Source organism: Pseudorca crassidens, chromosome X (genome assembly GCF_039906515.1).
Source record: "Pseudorca crassidens isolate mPseCra1 chromosome X, mPseCra1.hap1, whole genome shotgun sequence".
Lineage (NCBI taxonomy): Eukaryota > Metazoa > Chordata > Mammalia > Artiodactyla > Delphinidae > Pseudorca > Pseudorca crassidens.
Genome location: NC_090317.1, coordinates 16,218,211 through 16,243,894, shown reverse-complemented (window position 1 = coordinate 16,243,894; position 25,684 = coordinate 16,218,211). Strand labels below are relative to the sequence as shown.

Genomic DNA, 25,684 nt, shown 5'->3' with positions numbered 1-25,684 from the left:
GGGAGATCCCTTAAAAGCATTTCCCCCTATAGGGGCTAATCCTGCAGTTTCCACCTCAGTTCCAGCTGCTGTTGCCTTGGTAGAAGCAGATCTCTGCGATGCTGCCAATCTCTGGACCTTCCAAGAAAATTTAATGTTTAAGAACAGAAAGTTAGGAGAGAAAATCTTTGGGGCAGGGACTAGGTGGCGGGGTGTGGGTGAAGAACTGGGCGGTTAGATATATCTTAAATGTGTCAGTAGAACATGAATTTAAAAATTACCTATAGGGAGTTGTAAAACCTTAAGCAGCGCCTTCAGACAGACACGCTACTCTTTAAAACCCGTAAAAAGTCCTTGGCACCATGGAAGGATAATGCCCTTTGGTCTTGGAAGAGACTATTAGGTTGCAGAGGTTTCAGTTCCTCTACTACCGACTTGTTCTTTGATCTCAGAATGTGACTGACTTGTTCTGTGATGGTTTCTTTCATAAGCACCGATAATAAAACTGATTTACTGTATATAGTATAATAGGGACATTTAAAAGTATATCTAGTTTCTGTTACAGCTCAAGTTTTTGAATGATTAACATTTAGGTATTAACATCACTCCGATTTAATTTTGTTTGAAAACTGTTGTTTTGTATATGAATACTTTATATTCTGTCATTCATATGTACAGTACCACCCTTAAGTAAATGATATGTCCACAAATCAGTTTAGAAGTTTCATCTCCTGACTGCAAAACAAGATGTTTAAAACACATAGAAATTGATTAGACTGTGCACCTATTGCTGGCAGGAGGGTGGAAAGTTTTCTAGATTTATGATTACGACAGGTGACAGTGTGAGCTTCTATTCTTAGTTCGACCTTGCTCCCCTCTCTGAAGGCAAGACACTTAATCTTTTTAACGTCTCAGTTTATCCGTGTGTAACACCTGTACTCTTCTTTCATGAAAACAGTACCTGGTTTATATTTGATAGCATTTGAGGACTGGATATAGAAGGTGGCATCAGGGTTCAAATTACTCTGTAGAAACTATTTGTATGTTGAATGATAATCTTGACAAATTACTAATTACTACATTTAGAAAGTTACAACTCTGGAGGGAACTGATATTTGATATTGTTGTCCTGTGTGTTCTAAGTTACCATCATAACAGTAGGAAAATAAACCCTGTCTTGGCTGTGTTACAAAGGGATAAACTCACTTCTTCAAGTGGTTACTGAATCTCCAGCCCTTCGGACAACAAATAAAAAGTGTCCCTTGTTTTATTTAATTTTTCTGGGAAAAGAGTCTTCTGATTAACCTTGGCTTCATTTTTCCTCTTGTTGAGAGCTTGCCAAGTTGTTCTCTTTGTAAAGAATGAAGGGTAAACCATGTCAGTCACTTAAAACAACAAAAATTACCCTCTACAAACAGGCAGAGGAGTATGCTTTTGATTTTTAGATCAAAGCAAAGAACCAAGATTACGTGGAGCTAGCTTATGATACATTTGTACCCAGCTCCTTGTGCCTTTGCAAAGAATCAAATGTTAACTAAATAGCAAGAGGATTAAATAGCTAGATCCTGAGTAAAACTAGAATCCCCATATGACTATTTTTTAAATTCTGTATCCTTGGAAGTTTGGGCTAATGTGAGAGAGATCGCCAGTCTTTTCACAATGATCTGCTACTCGATTTTATGGTGTATGGTGTATAACTGTGTATGTGCTTACTGTGAAAACTTTGTAAGTCGTGTGAAAACTGAAATCCACTCGGAAAATTAGAAGACACTGTCTACTTAGGTACAAAGCCTGGTTTTTACATATATTTTTTCTTTTACAGATACTTTATTTTGACATGACTTTGCAGTTCATACTTTTCGGTTCAGTACTTGGACGCACGTGATTTAATTTGGTTCCCAAAACAATCCTATAGAGAAAGCAGGAGCGGTACTCATGCCCCCATTTTCTCGATGAGGAAGAAAAAATAACTTGGCTTGTGAGCAGGTCAACAGAGTCAGGGATTCTACCTGGGATTTTTGATTCCATATCTGTTGCTCATTCCTTGAGTTACAGAACAGTGAAGCCAACCAGACGTTCACTGTTCTCTTCATTAAATGCCAGCTTAAAATGAATTTAACTTGTACAACGTTGTCTCCGTTTACTTTGACGGAATTAACTTGTAATTGATGTTGCACTTGCTAAAACTTTCAGAATTAAATGTCCTGTTTCACGGCTCCTGAATTCGTCTCTTCTCTGTACACTGCCTCGTCCGATATGATCATTTATGTAGCATGTATTCAGCATTTGTTTATGACATTAAATGAGTAGACAGTTCGAAGTGAACTGAAATGAATTAGTGTTACAATTTTTATTATACCCCTGGTTCTCCACACTGACCTGCTGCAAGACCATGACTGAGGACCCCTATTTTAACACCTAACAAAAACTGCTGGTAGACAGACTTTTTAATGATTTACATATATTATGCTGATTTATAAACATGAACCCCTTTTCCCGAAACCCAAAGAGTTAATTTTTTAAATGTTCACTGTGAGATTGGAGTCGGGGTACAAATGACACTTCTGTTTCTTGTTTGTTGGGGAAACAGGGAGGTACAATCTAAGTTGCGAAATCAGTGACACACAGAGCACGAGTCACCTGGCTTCCGTTAGTTATGCGTCCTTTTAAAAACCAAGTGCCCGTTTCAGAAAAGACTGACTTTTGAGACGACAGACATCAAGCTACTCTTCTTGCAGGGTTCATTTAAAGCTCTGATGCAGACAGAGCTGGAAAATCCCTGACAGGTTTCCAGAAGGAAGGTGTGCAATGTTGCCTTCCAGGCAGGCAAGGTGAAGGTCAGCCTCGTGACTCAGCTGCACCGGCTTGGTGCTGAGCATGGGCACCCGTGCCCAGCTCCGCTGGCTCCAGACCCTGGCTGAGAAGCCACCTTTCATTTTGTTCAATAGATAAAGAAGAGAATGTGAACACTTGAAAGTCAAATACCGTAGGTACTTTATAGCTTTTCCACCTAAAGACCTGATGAACGCTAAACACCTCCTTAATCTCAAGGGGTAACGTCTCCGTTGCCACCAGTGCATCACGGTGCACCACAGTGAGCACGTGTGTACGTTGTCAGGATAAGCGTTTGACTCAGTTTATTGTCTTGTAATTCATTGGCTGAGACCTGTGGTTTGGTGCAAAGAGCACTCGACTTGGAATCAAAAGCCACTTCCTGTCTGGGTGGCTTATTAGCTGAGGGTAACCTTAGCATAGTTGGCGTGGGATTTCCAGATGGCGTCTTTTCTGCCCGAACAAAAATAATCTACCACTTCAGTAAGCCTTGGGGGGTGCTGCCTGATCCACTTGAGACCCCTTCATCCTTTTCCTTTCTCTGTCTCTCTTTCCTTTTAAATAAATCACAACTCCGGTTCTTTGAGTGCAGCTGACCCTTGTCGGGTATTAGGGGAAGGCAATCTGGTCAGACTCACTAACGGTACTTTTTCTAATTGATTCATTGCATCGTTTTAAACTTTGTGTATTCCTTACATCATTGTTTGTAATAGCAGGCTGGAAACAACTTAAATGTCTATCAGTAACGAACTGTAAATTGTGGTACAGCTACACAGTTGAATACTATGTACATGTTACAGAAGTGCAGGCTCTTGATGTACTAACATGGAAACTCTGTAAAATATATCGAATAGAAAAGGCAAGCTGTAGAAGAGTATGTATAGTACCTCACTGTTACGTTTTTAAAAAAGGAAAAAGAAAAAAGTGTACGTGGCTGCCTAGTTTTCATATGCCCAGCGCCTCTGGAAACATAAGACACCGGTATCATTGGTTCCTGATGGAGAGGGGGAAATAGGTGTCTGGGGCCGGCAGGAGAGGAAGACTTTTCACTACCTTTTCATCAATAGATATTTAAAAAATGCAATAAATCCATGTGCAAAAAAGGATGTTCACAGCAGCATTTTTCATAATAGCTAAAAAGTAGAAACAATTCATGTCCATCAGCTGGTGAATGAATAAATGGGGTGTCGTATATCCAGACAATGGAATATCATTCAGCAATAAAAAAGGAATGAAGTACTTACTCATTTACAACATGCGTGAGCCTTGAAAACATGCTACGTGAAAGAAACCAGCCACAAAAGGTCACACACTGTGTGATTCCATTGGTATGAAAATGTCCAGACTAGGCAGATCCCCAGAGACAGAAAGCAGATTAGTGGTTACCAGGGGCTGGGGGAGGGGGAATAGGGGGCGACTGCTGGTGACTGTCGGGTCTGTCTTCTGATGATGAAAATGTTCTGTAATTAGATGAGGCTGATGCTTGCGCAACTTTATGAATGTACTGAAACCCACTGAAGTGCACACTTTAAAGGGATGAATTTTACGTTGTGTAAATTGTATCCCAGTAAATAAAAGAAAAAACAACTTGGTGAAGTCATGAACATGGAAACTTTAAGAATCACCGTGAGTATATTAAACAGGGAACAACTTTCTTAAGTTTCCACCTAAGAAACCTTTCCGTCGTAAAATACTTTACGTAGTATCGCTGATGACGCCGGAAGACTTCGTATCCTTTAGGTACTTTCACTAACACCCACCAGTGATCTTTTTATTTTCTGGGGGAATATTGTTAACCCACATGAAGCCCTGGTTGATTGAATTTTAAGCAAAATAGCCGGAAAAAAAGGATTTACAGTTATATGAGATGGAGAGATTGTGGCTGCAGGCCTTCCCCACTCCCTGCCACGAGGAGAGAAGGTTATGGGAGTTCTCAAAGGAGCCTCAGAATCTTTGGAGCAGCTGCCCTTCCTCTCGCCACAGCTGATGTCAGAGCAACTCCTGCCCCTAACCTGTCTTGCCAGTGAGCCACCCCACACCCTTCCTTGGGCTCTCCTGGGTCAAACTGAGTCTCGGGGTTTGAGGGGCCATTCCTAATCGGAGGGGGTTAGCCTTAGGGCTCTCGGGTGAGATCGGTGGACCTGACTGTGTGACCTCTCGTCCCCCAGTCACGGAGTGTTCACAGGTGCTGGGCCGTTGCCGTCATAGCATCGGCCTGTCCGTAGGCTGGTCAGATAACAGTCTTCTGTCAGTCTTCCCAACTCCAGGTGCCTAAACCTGCGCTCGTCTTGGGGTTGGGCCCGGGGGGTTGAGCACAATGTATCTTTGCTCAGGGGTGGGATAGACGACGCACAGCTCAGTTCTGCCGCCCCGAGACTTTCGGCCTGACCGTGCTCACTCAAGCGAAGTCTCTCCCCGAGCAGCCTTACCTCAGCCGAGCTGCTGAGTCCTCCTTGTAAGTGGCCTAAGAAGATGGCGTCTTCAGATGCGTGTCCTTGGCATTCATTCCGAATGAACTCATGCGACCCAAGACTAACCTGTGTTCTGGCCGGAGCTGTGGCTCCCAGTGATACAGGCAGCCTCTTCTCATTGTTGCTCTTCGTAGGCCAACTGAAGATCAGAGCTGTGAGCCGCAGGGGCCCCACCTCATTAATTAGTCTCATCGAAGCAAGGCCTTATTCATCGTGTAGGAAGGTCTGATCATCCGTTGGGCTCACTGGGCCCTTACTTGTAGGAGGGATGTAGGGAAGATCCCTCCCCAGACGAAGACTGAGCAGGAGACCTAGACCTAGTGGGTCTTTTATTTTCACTAGAGGATCGAAAGGGCAGAGTTTTGTCCTCCGTAGGTCTCCATCACGTGTTCATAAACCCTCCTTGTCCGTATGGGAGGTACAGCTGTCCCCTGTGGGCTGATTCCTCTGAGTTCCTAGGACTTTCAGCATTGTTCTTGGGTGCCCCAGTCATTCTCAGGCCCATAATCCTTGCAGCTGGGCTCTGGGCCAAGATCCTGAGCTCTTGTCTCTTTCCACATATCCCCTGTGGATTGGTAAACTTGAGGATAAATTCCTCTTTTGCAGGAATCTGCTTCTTGGGATATCCGTATTTTTAGAGTGAAATTGAATAAATAATAACACGTTGTGCTTACTGTGTGCCAGTCACTGTTCTAAATGTTGCCAGTATTTACTGTTTCTCATGACAGCCCTGTTAAGGTAGGTACTCTTGTTATCCCCATTTTAAAGATGAGCAAATTGAGTCACAGAGAAGTTAAGTAATTCTTGCTCGCACACAACCACTAAGTGGTGGAGGCAGGAGTTGATTCTAGATGTTCTGCCTCCAGAGCCCATGCCCTTAGCCACTGTGCTGTATTCCCTTGAAACTTTATGAAACAACCCCGTATTAAACCCAGGGCAAATTCTATGTTATTTGTCTTAGAACAATGTTGGTTGCTCAGACAATCTCGTATAAAGTTAAGACTTGAATTTCTTTCGTGGAAGCCTTCAGAAACAGTCATGGTCCAGTCTAAACCATTTCATCTGAGTTCCATTGAATGCGGTGATCACCGTCACTGTTCATTTGGGTTTCCCTACCTCCGACAATCTGGTCTTGTTTACACTCGGTCCGTAGTCACGTGCTTGTTCTCTTTGATTGTCGCACTGCTGGAAAACCAACAGGAAATGTTGGAGTTTGAGGTGAACGTGATGTAATCTCTCCGAGGGCGTGACCTGTGGTGGCTTCTGCCACTCCAGCTACAGACTGCTCCTTGGGCTGTGTTTGCTGGACCTCGTGTCCCTGTCGTTCTGGTCGTGTGCTGCCCGCCTGGCACGGTGAATGTGCTGCTTGACTTCCAGAGCTTTGAAACGACTCGCTCGTGCTTCTGGAGTGTCAGCCGTTTCAGGGAGACCCTCTGCTCCTCCATCGACCAGGCCCTGCTCTCTCGGCCCCGTAGCAGCTGCCGCTTCCCACTGAGCTCGGCTGAAGTGTACGGTGACTTTGACTAGACCCTGGCTGTCGCGTGAGAGAACCTACGAGGTGTCCCCTAGTCTCGGTGTCGGTGACTCAGGCACCCAGCCTCTGCCGATGATGACCAGAGGTCAAGGGACCGTGACCCCCATTGAGCATAAATAAACCCGCGAGCAGGTTTTCCGGCGTCGTGAGCAGAGCCCTTGCTGGCGGCAGCGTGATGTGCCCGGAGCGGCGCCTCGGGGGGCCCGACACCCGGGTTCCAGACCTAGAGCTGCTGCTAACGCAGTGAGGAAGTCACCCCCCGTCTCTGGGCCTTAGTTTTCCCGTCCGTAAGATGAGGCCTCTGAGGTCGCTTCCGACTCTGTCATCATGCGGTCTTGGTGAAGGTGGAGCCTGTGCCCCCGTGCCGCGCCCTCCCCGTGCACAGACTGACAGGGGCAGTGACCTCACGGCAGGGCGCACTGGCCTTTACTCGTCTCGCCACTGAGTTTTCCGGTAATAGTGCCTGTCGTCGCCAACAGGGTAGCTCTTTCCGCAGAAAGTTCTTCACGTTTGCTCTCCCAGACGTGAGTCACCGCGGACCAGCACCCTCCTGGGTCAGGCAGACAAACAGTGGCCCTCGGCGAAACTTGACAGATGGGGACCAAGTGAGGCTTTCGATCCTCCAGGAACGCGATCGGCCCTGCTATCAAACCGTCAGCCCTGCTGCCTGACAAAACCTAGACTTCCTGAGTGACGCCCAGATCACAGCTTGACGCCCTTCCTCCCGCTGTGCTCCCACACCCACTTCTGTGCCCCATGACCAACCCCGCAGAACCACTCATGTTTCCAACCTCTACCCTGAATTCTGGGGCTTTCCCCTGTTTCGGAGTTGAAAGCACCAGCGCATAATGAGGGGATGTAGTAATTCCAGTCCTTTGGTACATGAGCACAGGTTGTATGTTACTAGTTGAGATCTCACACCCCAAAGCAGGGCTCGTGAGTTATGATCACGCCTCTGGTCAAGGCAGTCGGTCCCAGGTAGCAGAATTAAGAGTAAGGAGATGGAAGCTTATTTGATCTGCTGTTCTGTCCTGTTACGGATACTAATCAGCTGGCTAAGTTATAGACTAGGGTCATGGAATGTTTAGCTCTCAAGCATCTATCAGAGGCTTGAAATGTCCATAACAGGTGGGCTTGGTGAATGCCAGGAGTTAGCATGATTGAAAGGGTGTTTTGAGTCATGGCACATGGCAACATGGAAATAAAACAGATATATCACAGGTGGGTGGTGGTGGTAGAAATAGACTGGAAGAGAATTTTAACACCGAAAATATGAGAAAGATTTATCCCTACAAGCTTCTCCGTTTCATGAAATATTCGTTTTCCTCTGATCTGAAATTCTGTATTTGTATTGTGTATTGCCTTCTAAAACTCTTACTGATTTCTGTTTCGTTTCGTTTATCGCTTTCTCTTTATTTCCTCTTTTAAGTGCCACTTCAAATATGTATTTTTAAATCTGAGATCATCGTAGTGGCTAACTTTGAAAGTCATTTGTTCATGTTGTCCTGGTGGTGATTTCTGGTTAGAAGCCCACAGAAATATCTCTGGGATGTGGTTGGTACAGTTCCTACATCTTGGCAAGAGTCTAGGAGCAGTATAGGAAGGGGCAGGCTTTGGGGACAGGAGACATTTAAAATTAGTTACTAATCATGGAATGACATTTTCAAAAAATCAAATGGCAGAGGCCACGGCACGTGTTTAAATGCTTAATCTCTGAGTCTTACACGGAGATTTTCTAAGCCCTGACGAATTGTGAAATGAACAGGCCTTCCCTGGAGTGAATTAGCGCTTGCAAGGTGCTTGGCCATTTCCAGGGTCTTCTGTTTCATGTATTTTATCTCATTTGTAACAGGTCTTCCCCTTTCACAGCCACCCTTTCCTTCGCTCCAAGATTCAGAGGCCCTTTGGGGAGGCAGAATTCCAGGTTTGCTTTCATTCGGGCCTTACCTGATATAATTGCCCCTCGTGTGGTTCCGGGGGGTGCCCTCGTTTTATCCTTTGACTGGTTGTGACACTGAGTTGTGACACTTAAGCGGTGACTATGCAAAATTTGGCTACTCGGTAAGAAAAAGTACTCTTTCCCACCCTGAAGGTTGACAGGAACATGAGATGGCAGAAGCTGTCCCGGGCTTTTTCTTGCCAGAAATACTCTGGAGAGCTCAACACTGAATCACACCGCGTCTCGGTGCATGACTAGGTGCCTTAATCGCGCAGTTGGAGTCACTCGGGAAGATTGTTGGTGGGGGGACTGGGGAGTCTGACGAAGTTATATTGAGAAAAAACTTGCCGTGTGTTAATGCATTAGTAGTAGGCGTGGGGAGGAGAAGAAGAATGGAAGAGAAAAATTAAGATGAAACCACTGATACGTCCACAAAGACTCCATTCCAGCTTGTTATCGTTCTCTTGCCTCTGGCGGCGACTCACAGCCAGTAGGTGAACCTGAGTACGTTTTCAGATTTCTTCGGGAGAAGAAAACTGCAGTCGGGAGAAGGGTGACCACAGCCAAGCCGTGAGTGAGGAACTCCCGAGATGGGGGCCAACTAGGTCGCTGAATTTGTCATGTTCGACTCTTAGGTTGCACCCCTTTGAACTTCGGAAGTTTGATCCTCCCAGTGGTATTTGTGAGATAGAGATTCTGAGGTGCGATTGCAGGGCAAGAATCCCCACAAACATGATTCCACTGGAACCTCACCCTCATCCCTGGTTCTCTCTTGGCTTGACAACTTGGACCCTATTAAAGGGGCTTAGTTGTTGACATCTCAGAAGAACCTCCTTATAAAGCCCAAAATAAAGTGCCGTTTTTCCCCACAGCGGCTCCGCCTCCCACGTCCCCATCACCCAGAATCACGACCTCAGAGGGGTCACGGCTCCTCCCCTAAGCCGTCCTCTTGGTCCTGTCCCACAGTGTCCCTTCCAGCTCTCCTCTCCGTGCCCACTGCCCTGAGTGCCCTCATTCAGGCTGGTGCCCGCACCATTCCGTGCCAGGCTGTGCGCCCTCCCCTTGCGCGTGTCTGTGTGTCTCGTCCTGCGCTCCCGCCCGCAGGGGATTGCGTCCTGCCTCTGGAGCGGGCCCTGCCCTGCTCGTACCTTTGCTCGCGCTGTACCCTTTCTTGGAGTGGCCCCTGCCCTTCTCTGTGTGCTGCAGTATCCCCCGTTCTTCAGGGACCAGGGCACATACCGTCCCAGCCATCTAGTCTTGTCCGGTCCCCCAAACCCGCTGTGATCTCTGCCTGTGATAAATCTCGACACCACTTCCCATCTGTGTGGTCGCACTCGCCGTGCTGTGCCTTGCATTGCTAGTCATCTGTATGTCGATCTTGGTACACTGCAAAGGAAGGACTGTCTCGTATTCTTTGTGACCCGCAAAATATCTTGCACTGCACAGTAGGACATGTGTTCAGCAAGTGCTCTTATACAATCAGCGAATGCGTGGGGCGGCACTCTCCACAGTTGGAGCCGAAGGCAGGTTAAATGGAAGTGCAGTGTGGTTGGGGGACAGGAGTGTGTAGATACGCTGAGGCAAGCGGAGCCTCAGGGGTCCCCACGCGACGGGGGCCCGAGGAGCTGCGATGCACAGCACTCACCGACAGGTCATCCTGATGTTCGCGAGAGCAGGGGAGGCCGGAAGGCCCGAAGTGTGGCCTTCACACGCTAAAGCGATTTGTTCATGAAACGCCAGCCAGCTCCACCAGCAGCGTAGGACGGTGCTTTGTAAACAGGACAGTGATTATTAGGGATGCTGGTACACGTCCTGCTGGTGATGCGGAATGAAGGTGGCTCAGACGCTGATGAAAGCAGTGCCCGTTCGGGTGTCTGCTGAGCGACCGTCAAAGCTTCGGAGCCACTGAGCCCCCCACTCTTCTTACTGAGAAGTTGATTTTCAGCTGACAGAGGGCCTCCTCTGTTTTGGTTTTGTGAAAGTTACAGCTTTGTGACTTGAGGACATGGGCAGTGGGGACAGATGTCAGAGCAGGTGTTGGTCGCACCTCATGAAGCTCCTCGGAAGGCCGACTGCACCTGGTTGGCGCAGACTACAGAGTAAATGCTGTTGTCGTCGTCCGAGCTCCCGGTCCACCCCGGCCGGTCGGAGTTGACTAATGAATGAACGGTCAGAAAGCAGTTCTCTCGTTTTTGTGTTTTTTCTCGTGTTTCGGGCAAAAGAGATTTAGGTGTATTTGCTCATTTTGTATGGCTCTCGGTCTGTCCGTGTTCTGTTGTCACCTTTCACTTCCTGGAGGAGAGCCTTGGGCGCGCCGAGCTTATTGTTCGTGGCACGGCGAGAGGGGCGTTTAAAAATACCTCAGCTCGGGCTTCCCTGGTGGCGCAGTGGTTGAGAGTCCGCCTGCCGATGCAGGGGACGCGGGTTCGTGCCCCGGTCCGGGAGGATCCCACATGCCGCGGAGCGGCTGGGCCCGTGAGCCATGGCCGCTGAGCCTGCGCGTCCGGAGCCTGTGCTCCGCAACGGGAGAGGCCACAACAGTGAGAGGCCCGTGTACCGCGAAAGAAAAAAAAAAACAAAAAAAACCTCAGGTGTACCTAAAAATACACCTCACTAAAACTGAAAATTTAGGGTTCGTAAAGGTTAATCCTCTAATAAACTAAGAGCGTTTCCTCTGGGTGAAAAGTTTGAGTTTGTTTTAGGGGCGTGGCGTCCTGCAGACTGGCCAGTCTCCCTGCCAGAACGCAATCAGCCGAGATAAGAAAGGCTGCGGAGGCGTGGTGGGAGCGCAGCGCCCCTTCCCTTCTTTTCCCAGGCTTTCTTTCCTTTTTTTTTAATCTTTACTTTCTTGACATGTAATAAATCTGCCTGTAACGTCCGGGGTTTTACCGTTATATCATTTTCCAGCTAACTAGGAGTTACTGGCAGTTTTAGCTATCTTTTAGAATAACTCTTTTTCTTTTAAGTTGGATGCATACCATACTTTAATAATCCAAGACAGTTCAGCTGTGTTTCCTGAGTGTGTTTCATCTAACCCGTATATGACAATATTGCTGTGTTCTTAGTCATTTTTACTTTTAAGGGTCCAGAATATATTTCGAATAACTTTTCATTAAACGTTTGAAGAGCATAAGAGCCGGGAAGCTCATTGATTCATTCCTCGTGAAGCGTGTATCGCTTACCTGCTGGTTCTGGGAGCAGGAAGCCAAGTAAAGCATGATCCCGGCCCTCAGCCTGGGGGGAAGATGCATGAAGAGGGTGAAACCAGTGACGAGCGCTAGACGAGACATGGCCTGACCCGGAGCGCAGGTCGTCCCCTTTCCTTGAAGTTCAATGGCTGAAGCCACTTTTGGGTTCCAGGTGGGGCTACGTTTCCGTTTCATATGTGACTTGGTTAACACTTTCCACGTCTTTTAATTCATTTTTTCAGCATAGAGTTTTCGCGGGGAACAAATTGGGGAAGAGGTAGGGAGAGCGGGGGTGGGGAGCATGTTTGCGATGTTCAACAGGGTGGCCAAAGAAGACGGCACTGAGAAAGTGACTTGGAGCAAAGCCTCGAAGGAAGCAGAGGAGCAGCTGGGAGAGGCTCCATGTTGAGGGGATGGCCGCCAGGACCCTGAGGTGGGGCGTATCTGGAGGGCGCAGGGGCCAGCAAGGCATGAGGGCGAGGGGGGCAGGGATGAGGCTAGAGAAGGATCTGGACGGGGGTTGGGGAGGGACTCACAGGCCCCTCCTAGAGCTCCATCCTGATGACCAGCCTCCGGCCAGTGGATGACCTGCTGAGCTGTTACAACATGTTAGGGCGCCATGTTTTCGTCCATATTTTTACATTCATGGTTCCTGACAGTGAAAAGCGAGAGATTCCGTTTGTGGGACGATGTCTCTTCCTTGGTGTTCATAGCGGGCGTGTATGTCTCCCTCCTGCCCTGCTCTGACACTAAGGAGATACGAGGCTAGGATTGCTGTCTTCAGTATTCTCCTCATCTCTGATGCAGACCAAGTAGGACAGAGATAATGCCCTTGATCTGTATATTCATACTGTCTAATCCCTTTTAATTACACTGGTAGCACAAGTCTGTCTCTTATAGTTACTTTTATCATTAACGGCACAAAAATGAATTCTTCAAAGGACCAAATGCAAGCTCTTTAGGCATATAAAGTGGATTAATGAGGGTGGCTCAGCGTTAAGGTATGCCAGGGCCGAGTCCAAATTTTATTCCGGTACAGGGATCACTTTCTATGTGGCCTCTCTGGCTCTGGAGCTAATTTGGATGCTGAGTAGCCCCACAGGTATTTATATGTAGTGTTTGGTATTTTTACTGGGTCCTATTCTTCTCCCTTGGATCACCTAAAATGGTTAAGAATTTTCTAGTGGGATTAAGGTTGTGATCTCTGGGGAGGGGTGGGCCATCTGCTCTTGGTTATTTTTGTGTTAGCCGCTTCCCCTTAAATGTATGTTCACAACTGAGCCACAGCCTTATCAGCTGGGCTTGAGGGAAGACTGGTCTAGGTGCCGCTCCTGAACTTGGTCTCTAAGCCATGGCTTCCCATAGACACTCAGGTAAAACTGCATATTCTTTATCTTCTAGGAAGCACAGTTTTATTTGGGCACTGAATCTTATGATTTGTCTAAAAGCTACTTTTCGACGAAATGATTTTAGCCTTGTCTATAAATAGTAAATCGTAGCTCGTCTCTGTTCTGTCCTTGCCTTCTTCGAATGCTGTTTCCAAGACAAAAGATTATTCTTATTCAAGTAAAATCAGCAGTTTGAGTGCCTTATTTCTTTTAATGTATAAGCATACTACTGTATTGTACATTTTCCAGGACATCTTATGAAGCTGAAAGAGATTGTGTGAGGAAGGAGGTTTTCTTTGTTGTTTTAGGAATTTTTTTTGTTATTTATAAGATACAAGTCTTCATCTTGACAGTGCTATGAATCGAATTTAAAGTGTTTAGAAAAGGTCAATCGAATATGGAGCTGGAAGGAGGAAGATTTATAACTAAGAAGGTCCATACTGACTTAACCACATCTTCTCCTTTTCTGAGCCGTCTCTTTTCTTCCTGAAGAAATTGCTGTGATACTTTTGACATGACACATAGGTTATTAATTGTTCTGATCAGAAAAAGGGGCAAAGGTTTGGAACTTCTAGACCGTCATTACCGTGAGACTCTTCCTGACACCGAGGAAGCCCTTGGGCCATGGGCAAGACTCCCCCGGGATAGGGACTGAAGGACCGCCAGTTTCCCCAGAAAGCCCGGTTCTGTGGAGTCAGCCTGCTGCCACTCTCTCCTGCGAAGCCAGGAATGTCGCCGTGGCTCTGTTGCCCTCTGCCTGAGTAACAGTCCCCTTTCTTAGCAACCAGGCACTTTGTCCCATCTCCCAGCTTTCAGATTAAGGGGCAAAGTATTATGATTATCAGCGTCAGTCTTTTGGAAAAATTGATTTTGAAAGCTTGTAACTGCTTGCCAATAATATATATATACATATATATATATATATTTATTTTTTTGCCTGTCAATACTTAAACAGTGGAAATACTTTGAGAAATTTCTCTTTCGTTGTTTTAAGACGAATATGCTGTGATGGAATGCACTGCTTTAATGAATCAGTGTGCAATGTCTTCCCTGTTCCCAAGGGTTCAAGAGCCGTCTGTTTTTCTCCCCACCCCCCAGGAGCCATTTTACAGACATGGCACCACACGCCTGACGTTGTGGTAATCGGCCAACATACATATTCTCTGGGTGTAGACAGCAGTCAGCTGTAGCAGTTGTTCCAGTGGGCCTTGAACTCACGTTAACTCCCCGTTTTATTTACTAATTAAATGACAGGGAAATGTATCTCAAAGGTGACATACTTATAACACGCCCAACCTTGGTTTTTAAAGTGCACCAAATCCCGATGTTATTCTTATAGTAAATCTGGAGGCTATAACCGTGACTAGACAAATTACTGACACCTTCTAGATGATTTTTAAAATCAGGAACTATCATCTTGTGTTACATTAGGTTCATAGGTCCATGAAAGCAGTTGAGAAAGAAGTGCTCACAGAAAGAAGCCCCACAGTACCCTGAAATGGACTTTGTGTGGACACAGTAGAGGCTCGGATAATTGGATGGATGAGACTCCGTTTTCAGGGACCATCCACATACTTGAGAGGACGTTTCAAGGACAAGAATTGATCCTTTTGTTATTGAACACTTACCGTCTGCAAAGTTGTGCAGATTTCATTCCTTTACCCTTTGGCCTTTTAGGTTGAGGATGGGGTGGGTGGGAGGGCAGTGAAGTCACCCAGCATCCTCTCCAGGCAGGGATGTGACGGGAATGGGTGGGCGAGGGGAGCAGACCCGGTGGACTGGCTTCCTGAAATAACTGGGAAGTGGTAGTCAGAAGCCTTGGTCTAGGGTGAAACTGAACGTTTTGTACTTTTAATGACCACCAAACGACCGCCTGCTGTGCCACAACTAGAAAAGCTGAAAACGCATGTTGTGTTGGCTACCAGGTCAGAAGCCCTCTCTCTACGGCGCGAGAGGCAGAACGTGCTGCACGTGTTGTGTGCGACGTTCAGAAAAGCCCTGTGTCAGGACAGAGTGGCTCTGGGATAGGATCTGCCCGGGGTAAGTTCAGGGGCACGTAATGTTTCGTTTGATCATCTCTGTGCAGCCCTCCTGATCCCGGGTGTCATCTAAACCGGGTTACCTGTGACCAGCAAAAGCCAAAGGAGAGTTGGCGGGGGTTTTCCTAAACGCAGCGTACCGGCGAAGTTGCTAATAACATGGAACTGTTACCTGGTCTGTTTGTAAGGGAAAAACCACTTTCCGATTTTCTGTGAAATTCTCTGAAAGCCCACTTTTCAGTGACTCGTGAGCCCTTCCCTGTCGCAGCTGTGCAGGTGTTTATCCCCCACGTGGGGCGGCGCCTCCAGGTGCGCAGGCGCGACTGCTGCGCAAGCCTCCCTTTCATCAGCGAAGGCTTCGTTCCGTGTGTTGAATGTTCTCATACGTGGAGTGACTAACGTCCTGGTATGTTGCACTTAGCCATTAACAGACCAGAAATAACCTGCATTTTTTCCCATTTGAGTTGCTGTTCACTGTTTATACTGTACATTATACCACTCAGGGAAAGCACATAGTTAGAAAAATGCTACCTAGTAATAATACTCACTTCTTCCCTAAATATTCTTATTTTGAGCCACTTGGGCAGGAGGGGAAAAATGAAGATTAGCAAGAAATCCATGAGAGAATACATATAAAGCAGAAACAAGATTATTAAATACAAATTGGATCTTCTCTAATGAGGTTTATAGTAAAAATCAAAAAAACAAACAAAAAACCCCAGATGTTGCAGTGTTATATTTCTTGTATCTGTACATGATTAAATCGGAAGCCAAAACTTTTTATTGAGATACTGAGGTTTATATAGGCCCCTCTTAGAATGTTGGATGTACTTCAGGAATTTTCTGAAAGAGGAAGCTTGTTTATTAAGTGAAGAATGATGTGTCTTTTGAAGCAGGCATAGCAAGAAAATCAGGCTACCATCTTGGAATAAATACCTAAAATTTGACACATTTCCAACTGCATTCCAACCGGCTAAGTCTTTTTTGCGGTACGCGGGCCTCTCACTGCTTTGGCCTCTCCCGTTGCGGAGCGCAGGCTCCGGACGTGTGGGCTCAGCGGCCATGGCTCACGGGACCAGCCGCTCCGCGGCATGTGGGATCCTCCCGGCCCGGGGCACGAACCCGTGTCCCCTGCATCGGCAGGCGGACTCTCAACCACTGCGCCACCAGGGAAGCCCCCGGCTAAGTCTTATAAAGGACTGTCAGTTAGACGTCAGCACCTTAGGGTCACAGGCGCTGCCCCCTGATTTTCTAAAACAGAAATCTTTGTTATAAAATGATTAGTCAGGGGCTTCCCTGGTGGCGCAGTGGTTGAGAGTCCGCCTGCCGATGCAGGGGACACGGGTTCGTGCCCCGGTCCGGGAAGATCCCACGTGCCGCGGAGCGGCTGGGCCCGTGAGCCATGGCCGCTGAGCCTGTGCGTCCGGAGCCTGTGCTCCGCAATGGGAGAGGCCACAACAACAGTGAGAGGCCCGCGTACCGCAGGGAAAAAAAAAAAAAAAAAGATTAGTCAGAGAGCTTCCCTGGGGCAGACATGTCCTGGACAAAGGCAGGAAGGGAAGTAGTGTCCTACTGGTATGTATCCAGTGTTTCATCTCACGATTGATGACGCCCTTTCCCAGATAACAGCAATAGGTCAAGGCAAACAGATCTGGAAGTTTGGGGAGGTTAAAAGGTTTTGTATTTCATGAACTTAGATATTGCTAAGGGGGTAAAAAATTGTTCCCTAAGAGATACACCTCACCTAAGTCTATGTCATTCACTAAGATTAAAGAGAGCCCCAAAGAGGAGGTAAAAATGCCACCTTCATTTTTTTCTCTATTCTTTTATTTCTAACAAGGGGAAAGAAGGGGAAGCGTAGAGCTTCTCTCTCCTCATGAAGTCAGTGCTTCACTGTGGCTCATTCGGTGCAGCCCACAAATCAGGGTATTTGCTGTCTTTTAGGAACCTGTCAGCGTTGTCATTTATAAGCCGTTTTCTTAGAGTTGTTAATCTCTTAGAGGATAAGTAGTAACGAAATATTTTGCTCTTCTGCACATTGTCGATATTTTATGCAGAGGTCTGATGTGGTAACTATCTCATCAGCAGGAATGTATTACTCCAGCTTCTTCCTAAGTACACTGTGTGAAGGTTTGAAATAGTTTTGGACCAAATAATCATAAGGTTAGAAAACCACAAGGTAAGCTCATTCCCGTCGCCCAAAGTTCCACTTACTGGATTTATTGCAAAAAGGTACTAAAGTTCATGAATTTGACATCGACATTGTTAACGTGCTTTAAGTATTTCCAGCCTGTTTACTTCTTAGGCAATAAAGCCTGCATTCCTAGAAGTGCCTATTTTATCTTGACAAGTAAGTGTTCGCACACACATGAAAGAGGCTCGAGGCAGCTGTGGAAAGCTGTTCTAAAGGGTGTGCCCTTTGAAATCTGTCACTCATCTGGATACACACTCTCTGGGTTTAAGTACACATTGGCGGGGAATATGAGATGACCCTGGGCTTTTCATACTGAAGAAAGAAAAAATAATAATGCCTACAGCTGGGACTCAAAAACACCAAGTGGTGGGGCTTTCCGTAGTGGTGTTCACTGAATTTCCCTTCTGCTTGGTTTTACGACCCTGCACTGTAGGTGTGATAAAGTGGTGAACAGATTCGGTGACTCCATTTTCAACACTCTCTGGTTCTGCCATGTTCATTGCTAAGCCATGGATTAGTTCATCGTGTGGATGCCTAGAAACTCTTGGGCGAGTCGTGTTCTAGAACGATAAAAATAACCAATGAAGAACTCGGCATTGGTAGAATAGTAGTTTGAAAGTATGTGGTTTTAAGGCGGGAAAGGCTTGGCAGGTAAGATCTCTCTGGTAGTATGAAACCATAGTGGTTTTCCTTCTCTCCAAAAGCTCTAAATGGAATCCACTGTGTCTTCTGGTAGTTTGTTTTTTTTGTATGACGTAAGTACCTGTATTTTTACCATAAAGCTAGGATTCAGAAATACCATGAGACAGAACCATCCCTTAGGTGGGTCTCTGTATGGTACTCTAGTACAGAAATATTTAGAATCCATTTCTTCTTTGAATGACATCAAAAGAGAGTGATATTGGGGCTTCCCTGGTGGCGCAGTGGTTGAGGGTCCGCCTGCCGATGCAGGGAACACGGGTTCGTGCCCCGGTCCGGGAAGATCCCACGTGCCGCGGAGCAACTAAGCCTGTGAGCCGTGGCCGCTGAGCCTGCGCGTCCGGCGCCCGGAGCCTGTGCTCCGCAACGGGAGAGGCCACAACAGTGAGAGGCCCGCGTACCGCAAAAAAAAAAAAGAGAGAGAGTGATATTAAAATGAGTTGGGTTCAGACTTACTCTAAATAGAGACTTTGGTAAGAGAGAAGGAGGGATTTTCAAATGTGGTCCAAGAAGATAGTCTCTAGCCACGCAGGAAGCCAGCGCTGTCTAATCTTACAAATTCTGACTTCCTGCCAAATGGCATTTAGGACCCACTGATAATTTAATTTCCTGGCACTTACTGTTACCGGAGATTTATTTGGTTTCTCTACACAGCTCTAAACAAGAAAGTAAGTCTTCGCTGAGTGCACAGTTTCAATATGGAAGAGCTAATAAGACAAGGATTTTATGTGACATGTGAAAGGCCAACAAGAATGAATTAAGGAGAGTGATTTTCAACGTTCTATCCCTGTGACAGGCGCCCTTTCTGGTGTACACGGGGGCTAAAGACAGTTTAAAACCTGCCTTAAGTAAACAGTGCGTAGTTCAGGGAGATGGACCCTGGTTTCATCATGTCTCTACTTTTCCTTTCTAACCCAGTTATGTAAGGGAACACCCCGGTTTTCTTTTGGGGGAAAAGTGCCGGTAAGAACCATTCTCTAGTCTCAGTAAATCTCTGAACTGGTACGTGACTGTCCCAAGCACCTGTCTTCGCACAAGACTGTCACTGCTTGGCTTCAGTCGTCAGGTGTCTGGAGAGCCGATGGGCCTGGGGCGCTGCTCACCTGCCCTTGTCAGAGGCTGGTCTGAGTGCGAGTCCCCTGCCTTAGCCCAGCCCCGGCGGTGCTCAGACACAGGGTGTGGTTTCCTTAGCTCGCTCTGCTGTTTGGTTGCCTACAGCAACAGGATCCAAACAACTTGGACATGTGTTTGTATTAAAAAAAAAACTGGGAATGGGACCCAAAGTGGGAGTCTGGGGCTGGCCAGTTAGTGGAAGAGCTGCGGTGAGTACCGGGCAACTGCTCGTTTCTTTTCCCTCCTTCTTTCTCTCTAAATTACTCCTGGGGTGTTGTTCACTTGCACAATAACCACGTTTGTGGGTAGTTGGAGAAATAGTCTCTGTTTTCCTGTTTCCTGGGCAAATTAAATAATTGCTGTCTATTTACCCGTGTAAGTTTCTTTCTCAGGGAGAGAGGAAGAAATTAGCGTCTGCTTACAGAAGTTGGGAGCTAATAGAAACTCACATTTGGTACCTCTTTGGTGGCAGGATTAACAGAGTGTTCTTTAGTGCCTGTGATTCCGGGGGCGGGAGTGGGATGGGGTGGGGTGGGGTGGGAGGGAGTAGTTATATGAAGGCAATGGAAGGGGTTCTTGGATAACCATTTTCCCCCAAATTATACTTGAAAATTGCAAATGTCCTAAATCGTATAGTTCATTGACCGTATTGACCCTTAGTTGCTTAAACAAAGGGGGATTTGATTTTGGCGCATCACAAAACCGAACGTCACCGTGACAGATAGTTCACAAAACTGGCCGGTACGCGTCAAGAGTGCCTTTTAAATAAGTCCTCTCTTGCCTGATCGCTTGGGCCTCAAAAGTCAGTAAACTATCTGGGAAATAATTCTTTAGGTTCTTTTCAGGGATTAAAAAGTGCTCTGGCAGACTTAAAAGTCGCCATTTAAAATAAATTAGTAAGCATTGCTTACGTGCCTAGCGTGGTCCAGGGTCAGCAGTAAGTTTCTGTTCAGATGCACTGCATTTTGCAGGTAGGAGGACAGCTGGGCGTCCGGAGGACGCTCTCCCCGCTGAGAAAGTTGTAGGCGGGGGTTCCTGGTTGGGTCTCTAGTGAGGGCCTGGGCACCTCCCTCCCTGCCAGCTGGGCTGCCCGCCTGCAGACTCGGCCCAGAGAGCTGTGTCCTTGTCCTTTGGTGTAGGCTCGGCCTCCCCTCTCCTGCCTGCCCCGTCCCAGCCCTGCCCTCACTCACCCCACCACTTGGGGCCCCGTGCCCGCCAGAACCCCTGTCCCCCTCCCCCAGTGTCCTCTGTGAGGCAGCACTGTGTTGGGATGGCCCAGCAGGACTCTCTCTCCCGGGGCCCCAGGGACTCACCGCGGGGCGCTTTCGTCGCAGGAGTCACGGTGAAGCGCCTGTCGCCTGGGTCCCGTGGTGGCCTCCCCAGAGCCCCTCGGGCCACGCTCCAGCCTTCCCGTTGGTCATTTGTCCCACCTGCTCGTCCCCCGCAGGTCCCTCCAGCTACAAGGTGGGCACCATGGCTGAGAAATTCGACTGCCACTACTGCAGGGACAACCTGCAGGGAAAGAAGTACGTGCAGAAGGACGGCCACCACTGCTGCCTCAAGTGCTTCGACAAGTTCTGCGCCAACACGTGCGTGGAGTGCCGCAAGCCCATCGGCGCCGACTCCAAGGTAGCGGCCGCGGGGGCGGGCGGGGCTGAGGGTGGACCTGGACGGGGCACCGGCCCTTCCGCTCGGGCTCTGGTGTGAGGGACCATGTCGTCTTGACGGGACGCCCCGCTCACGGCGTCCGGCCCCCTGCTTGGTTCCCAGGAGGTGCACTACAAGAACCGCTACTGGCACGACACCTGCTTCCGCTGCGCCAAGTGCCTCCGCTCCTTGGCCAATGAGACCTTCGTGGCCAAGGACAACAAGATCCTGTGCAACAAGTGCACCACTCGGGAGGACTCCCCCAAGTGCAAGGGCTGCTTCAAGCCCATCGTGGCAGGTACCGGCCGCACTCAGCCCCGGGGCAGCCAGGGAGGAGGCCCTGGGGGCAGACGTGGCGTGGGGTTGCTTGCGGTGATGGGGCTGGCGCTGCTGGGAGCCGCGGCTGGAGTTCAGCGTATATATGCACGCATATATATACACGTATATATGTGTACACATATATGCTCGCACACACGCACACACGGCAACTAAAGAACACTGGAGAGAACTGTCTGTGGCAAGAGAAGGAAGTGAAAAGTATGTAGCGCTTTCTCACTTGGGATAGTAAGTGATCGAAGCATGCTTCTTCCTTAGGGTGTAATTCCGGGTCACATAGTCCCCCGTTGAATCTCGGAGTCCACAAAGGCCATGGGGGGTGGGGGGGTGGGGATTCAGGCATCTGACCCTAAATCACTACAGCCGGGGTCCCCTCCCTGACAGAGTCTGGGTTGGCATGACCACAGGAGGACGCGGTAGAGAAGCCCCTGCGGGTAGGTGACTGGAAGCGTGAGGCCAAGAACTGCAGGGCCTGCATTTCCTCCCCTCTGGAGGGCCCAGGACGGCGCCAGCGGATGCAGCCCCCTGCAGAGCACTGTCAGTGGGGCTACCCCGTCTCTTCCCCCCGCAGGAGATCAGAACGTGGAGTACAAGGGCACCGTCTGGCACAAAGACTGCTTCACCTGCAGCAACTGCAAGCAAGTCATCGGGACGGGAAGCTTCTTCCCTAAAGGGGAGGACTTCTACTGCGTGACTTGCCACGAGGCCAAGTTTGCCAAGCACTGCGTGAAGTGCAACAAGGTACGTGTCAAGGGAGTTCTGCGCTGACCGTTGCTTCTAGAGGCGTTTGACAGTTTGCAGAGCACTTGCACACACACTATCCCATTCCATCCTCACGACAGCCCTGTGACGTAGGGATTATTATTCTCGTTTTACAGATGATGAGACTGTGGTAGTAGAAAGCCACGCCCAGGCCAAGGCAGGCTGTCCGCGGGCACACCGGCCCTGGAGGCCAGCCTCCTCCCCCCAGTTGCTGTGTAGTAACCTCGCACAGGGGCCTGCCTTCTCTGAACCCCAGTGTCTTCATCTGTAACTGGGGGATAATAATAGCGCCTGCCTCCCATGGCCGTTGTGGCGATTCAATGAGATATTGTAGACCAGAGCGCCCAGCACAGTGCCTGGCACGTAGTAGGCACTCAACAAAATGGTTGTTGAATCTGAATCCGGTGCTACACTCCCTGGTCTAGGCCATCACATCTGGAGGAATCACTTACCAGGATCAGCCCTGGCATGCCGAGTGCTTTGTGTGTGTTACCTGCTCTAAGAAGCTGGCTGGGCAGCGTTTCACCGCTGTGGAGGACCAGTATTACTGCGTGGATTGCTACAAGAACTTTGTGGCCAAGAAGTGTGCTGGATGCAAGAACCCCATCACTGGTAGGCTAAAGAGTCCCTGCTAAGTCTGCCAGGCTAGGTTTTGCGCATGGTAACCATCTCTCATTTTCCTACGTCGTCGGTTTCATCCACAAAGGCCCCAAAGAATGCCCTCTCCCCCTGCCACTGTGGTCCCGAAGGCCCCCAAATAGTTTGGATTCTCCCCCAGGCCAGGTTAGCCTTTGCAACACAGAACACTTCTGACGACTGCCGACTAACTAACGCTGCTGCCGGAGATCACGAGCCTGAGACCCACGGCCACGGGCAGGCACTGCGCGGGGATGCTGGGGGGTAGGGGTGGGGGGAGAGGAGCGGGGTGGGCTGGGGTGGGGGAGGGGAGGGGAGGGGAGGTGGGGGAGGCCGGAGAGCGAGAAGCTGGGATGAGAACACCCCATAGCGGAAGGCTAGCTCAGAGGTGCCAGTGGGCAGTTTTTTTTTGCGATCAGGAGCCGAGCTAATCACTTCATTCCTCATCTCGCGGCCGCGGTCCACGTGCCCTGGGCCCTCTCCCCCGCCTCCAATTTTCCCATCTCCCGGGGAGCCTTGAAATGTACATTTGAGAAGACTTTTGCCATCCTCAGGGAAAAGGACTGTGTCAAGAGTGAGCCACCCAGTCTCTAAAGCTAGGAAGCCCCCAGTGTGCCACGGGAAACGCTTGCCTCTCACCCTGTTTCCCAGCGCCAACCTCCGGGGCAGGCATCCGGGTGGAGAGAGGACTTGTCCCTCGTGGGTGGTGGTTCTTTATAGAAAAAATCGAAGCTTAGCAGCTCCTCGAGGCCCGGTAAGTGCACACCCCACAAACAGCCCAAGTTTGCCTCCTGGTGGCCACTTTGATGCCATGGCCCTGACCTAAATCAAAGAAACTGGTTGTGCTGGGAGGTCGGTGCGCATCAGTCACAGGGCGATGGCGGTGGCAGGGGATGTGGGTTCTGGAGAGCAAGGGGGCCCTCGACTGAGCTCTGGCATCTTCTCAGGTCCCGGCGGCGCGGGGGACGGTGCGCGGTGGAGTGGGGGGCCGGGCGCCGGGCGGACGCTGCCCGCGTGCTTGTCGGCTCCGTGAATGGGCAAGGCGGCGGCCTGGCTGCCACCTGTGTCCACTCAGCTGTCGCTTTTGTTTGCTTTTGTTTCCTCCACAGGGTTTGGTAAAGGCTCCAGTGTGGTGGCCTATGAAGGACAATCCTGGCACGACTACTGCTTCCACTGCAAAAAATGCTCCATGAATCTGGCCAACAAGCGCTTTGTTTTCCATCAGGAGCAAGTGTATTGCCCCGACTGTGCCAAAAAGCTGTAAAGTGACAGGGGCTCCTGTCCTGTAAAATGGAATTTGAGTCTTGTTCCTCGTGTCCTCGCCCTCTGCCCGGCACCACCCACAGGGCGAGAGCGGCCTTTCACCTCTTCAGGGTTGCTCCTTCTGTCTTTTCTCCCATTTTACAGTTATTACTCAAGTAAGGGCACACAGTGATCATTATTAGGATTTAGCAAAAAGCAACCCTGCAGCAAAGTCAATTTCTCCATAGCTGCAATTAGCAAACGAACACTTAGCTAGATTGACTCTTCTGCATGTTTATCATAGAGCAGAAAAGTGCTGACCATGTAGCTGCTTAGTGACGTAAGCAAGAAGCCTAAGAGATAAAGCCCCCCACTGAGATGCCTCTTGTGGCTCAGCTGGGACCCACCGTGTCGGTCACACGACACATCAGAGTTGCAGCGGCTGCTCCAACTCGGCTGCTCACCCTGTTCTGTGAGCAGAAAGAACTTAGCGAAATGCATGGTTTAACTTCCTCAGCAGAACCTTCCTTCTGTTCTTTTGTGCTTTCAAAAGACTAACACGCACTTCCAGAAAATTAACATTTGAATTTAGCTGTAATTCTCAACTGACCTTTTCTCCCCCGTACTAACGTTTGATTTCCCCGTGTGGCGTGTTTTCTGAGCGTTCCTACTTTCAAACATGGAACGTGCAGGTGACTTGGAAAGTGCAGGCAGATCTGAGAAAACAAACAAGCCTGTTTCAGAAGAACGTCATCACAGCGAATACTTCTGGAAGCTTAACAAAACTAACCCAGCTGTCCTTTATCTTTTTTAATTAACAATATTTTCGTTTTAATTAATAGCAACATAGCTTATTGGGTTTGGAGACTTGCATGGAAATATTTTAGCCCCCTCAGACGTTCCTGCAGTTTTGAAAGTCATCCTACAGAAGTAACCATAAGACTCGAGAGGGGTAGGTGAGCAGGCGCCAGGACTGTCATTGACACGGATATGACATTTCCCAACAGTGACAAGTGGAATCCCTTGTAACATAGTACTTGTCTGCTCTGTGTCCGTGTGTTAATAAGCAGGCCCGCCAAGTCCCTTCTCTTGGGATTCTAAGCACTGTTCCTCAAGAGCTTAGCTGGCTCTCTGGGGGCATGCGGAGGCCACTGTCCCCGCAGGCAGAAGCGGATTTCCACGTAGCGCTTACCTGAGATGCAGGATCACCTACTTACTGTATTCTAGCTACATTGTTATATTACATAGTATAATGAGACGATATCAAGAGTACACATGTAATGACAGTGCATATTAACATTCTCGTAGGAGTGGTTAGAGAAGCCGATGCCTCATTTCTACATTTTGTCATTAGCTACGATCATCTGACAGTTCAGTGTATCCTTTCAGAAATAAAGCAGCATATAAATAACTTGCCTCCCGACTTCTAATTCTGTCCGGTGCAATTGTTCCGAGGTGATACTGCTGGTCCAGAGACCTGAACAACTAACTTTTCCTTCCTTCGAGGACGTGCTCAGTTCAGTGCGGTTGAGTGCAACTACACGAATTACAAGATAAAACCAACCTGTAACAGCACTTGGATCCAGTTAAAAACAGTAACAAAAAACCCCATTCTGACCCAAAATAACATTTCCCAGATGTTCATATCCCTTAAAAAGAGCACACTGATTTCCTTTGGCCAGGGG

General features: G+C 48.5%; 1 protein-coding gene across 4 annotated transcripts in view; it reads left to right on the top strand.

Annotated features, from left to right (window-relative positions):
- The window catches only part of FHL1 (four and a half LIM domains 1), a 60,989-nt gene extending 35,579 nt beyond the window's left edge, over window positions 1-25,410 (top strand). The window contains exons 1-7 of one of the 4 annotated variants that reach the window (XM_067724099.1): window positions 13,161-13,316; window positions 20,824-21,005; window positions 21,147-21,321; window positions 21,931-22,100; window positions 22,547-22,733; window positions 23,312-23,511; window positions 23,867-25,410. In XM_067724099.1, coding sequence (XP_067580200.1) covers window positions 13,295-13,316; window positions 20,824-21,005; window positions 21,147-21,321; window positions 21,931-22,100; window positions 22,547-22,733; window positions 23,312-23,511; window positions 23,867-23,950 — 1,020 coding nt within the window. In that variant the 5' untranslated portion in view covers window positions 13,161-13,294 and the 3' untranslated portion in view covers window positions 23,951-25,410. Of the gene's footprint in view, window positions 1-13,160; window positions 13,317-20,823; window positions 21,006-21,146; window positions 21,322-21,930; window positions 22,101-22,546; window positions 22,734-23,311; window positions 23,512-23,866 lie in introns of those variants that run through there. The other 3 variants (XM_067724100.1, XM_067724101.1, XM_067724102.1) reach the window with 3 other exon arrangements.
- The last annotated feature ends 274 nt before the right edge of the window (window positions 25,411-25,684 follow it).